This window comes from Odontomachus brunneus, unplaced genomic scaffold, assembly GCF_010583005.1.
Source record: "Odontomachus brunneus isolate Ranch 3 - 2012 unplaced genomic scaffold, Obru_v1 Obru_scaffold_134, whole genome shotgun sequence".
NCBI classification, from domain to species: Eukaryota; Metazoa; Arthropoda; class Insecta; order Hymenoptera; family Formicidae; genus Odontomachus; species Odontomachus brunneus.
The window spans coordinates 935,277-937,035 of NW_022639584.1; the positions used below are offsets into that span (position 1 = coordinate 935,277).

The 1,759-nt window shown below is 30.6% G+C and overlaps 1 protein-coding gene across 2 annotated transcripts in view; it reads left to right on the top strand.

Annotated features, from left to right (window-relative positions):
* The first annotated feature begins 556 nt into the window (after positions 1–556).
* LOC116850107 (histone H3.3-like) overlaps positions 557–1,759 on the top strand; it is a 2,486-nt gene continuing 1,283 nt past the window's right edge. The window contains exons 1-3 of one of the 2 annotated variants that reach the window (XM_032827996.1): positions 557–762; positions 1,103–1,148; positions 1,251–1,408. In XM_032827996.1, coding sequence (XP_032683887.1) covers positions 737–762; positions 1,103–1,148; positions 1,251–1,408 — 230 coding nt within the window. In that variant the 5' untranslated portion in view covers positions 557–736. The remainder of the gene's footprint in view (positions 763–1,102; positions 1,149–1,250; positions 1,409–1,759) is intronic. The other variant, XM_032827995.1, reaches the window with a different exon arrangement.

The following is a 1,759-nucleotide window of genomic DNA, read 5'->3' on the forward strand; positions in this document are numbered from 1 at the left end:
TCAGATACTCCGTAGCCAATGAAATAATCCATACCATCTGAAGGTGAACTTAAAGGAAGATTCACATTGCGTCGACATGACGTACGACACCAATAGCCAATCGTATCGTGTCAGATGTCGGACGCAGTATAAATCCTCCATAAGATTTGGATTGATGATTGGTCCTTTTGGCTTGGTTTACATCGTGCACTTGATATGCGTATTAAATAGTAACTTTCTATTAGATAATCTTAATATCGACAATGCATATCAACGGTAACGCATTCAATCAATACAATACGTTTTGTTGATGAGTATTATACCAGTTTAATATACCGTTGTTTATATATATCGTCGATATTAAGATTATCTAATAGAAAGTTACTATTTAGTACGCGTATCAAGTGCACGATGTAAACCAAGCCATTGTACGTTCAGCGAACAGTTGAGCAATTCGTTAATATAATTGGTCTAGATTTAGAGGGATCTAACAGTAAGAACCAATAATCGTTGATTGCTCACTGAGCGCTTTTTCCGCTGAACGCGCCCATTGACGGATTGCTCAACTGTTGTGCAACTCTTCGCTGAACGCACCCTATGCTCTCTCGATCGATTTGTTTGAAGGTTATGTTTGCGTTAAAATTGGCGGCAATCTGTAACTCACGTATTGAATTTTCATTATAAACTGACAAACCTAACATTTAGTTTATAGTGGCAAAATCAGTGTTTTGTACGATTGTGAGACAGGCATACGATAATGGTTCGGCGAAAACCTACACCTAGGTTACTGTCATATTATTATATAATTTAATAAAAATCTGAGACAGGCGCTTTTGTAGACAGGCGCTATTTTTCGTCCCTTCTTTTTCTAATTTCAATTATTTCTTATATTTTATATATTTCAATTATTCCTCATATTTTATATCATTTTACTTATTAATAGAATAATTATTGTTAGGAATTTTATTACACAGTTGTTTATAATGTACAATTTTAACATCAGAAAAACCAATGTTATTCACTTGACAAGAGCATTGTTATTATAACTGAAGTGGATTTATTTTATTTTTTAATTTTTAGTGGTTATAATTCATATATTTATAATTCATCAAATGTATTTTAGATCACACAGTTCACGTGAGCGTTCTTCAGTGAGGAAACAAAAGGATGTGAGTAACAAATTGTCAAACCATTATTAGAACTCTATCAAACTCTATCATTAAACTAGATCTTCAATAATTAACTGAACTTTTTAATGATTACTCTTTTAGACAGAAGTAATAATATATAAGAAAAAGAAGCGATTTCACGTACTAAGGGAAATTAGGCATCTGAGGCACACTACTAATTTATTAATCCCTAAATTACCCTTTGCACGCTTAGTTAGAGAGATTATGTTCGAAATATTCCCAAGGCAGGTTATTAATAGGTATGTAGTACTATTTTCCAATTATATTTACATAATTCTACTTATTATTAGAGGCTTGCAAATGTTTGTCAATCTTCAGGTATACTTCATTTGTTAATAGCAACAAAACAGTGCATATTATATTTAATTAATATATTTTTTACCATTTTATCTCTTCTATTAACTTCCACTATTATTTGATTTTATATCTGTAGTATAACTTTGAGTCAATTACATCACGATCCAACAAACTTATGCAAGCTTCCAATATATGATTTTGTTAGGTTTGCATGCATTTTTAAAATATGTGAAAGATGAAAATAAACTATGATATATATATATATATATATATATATATATATATATATATAT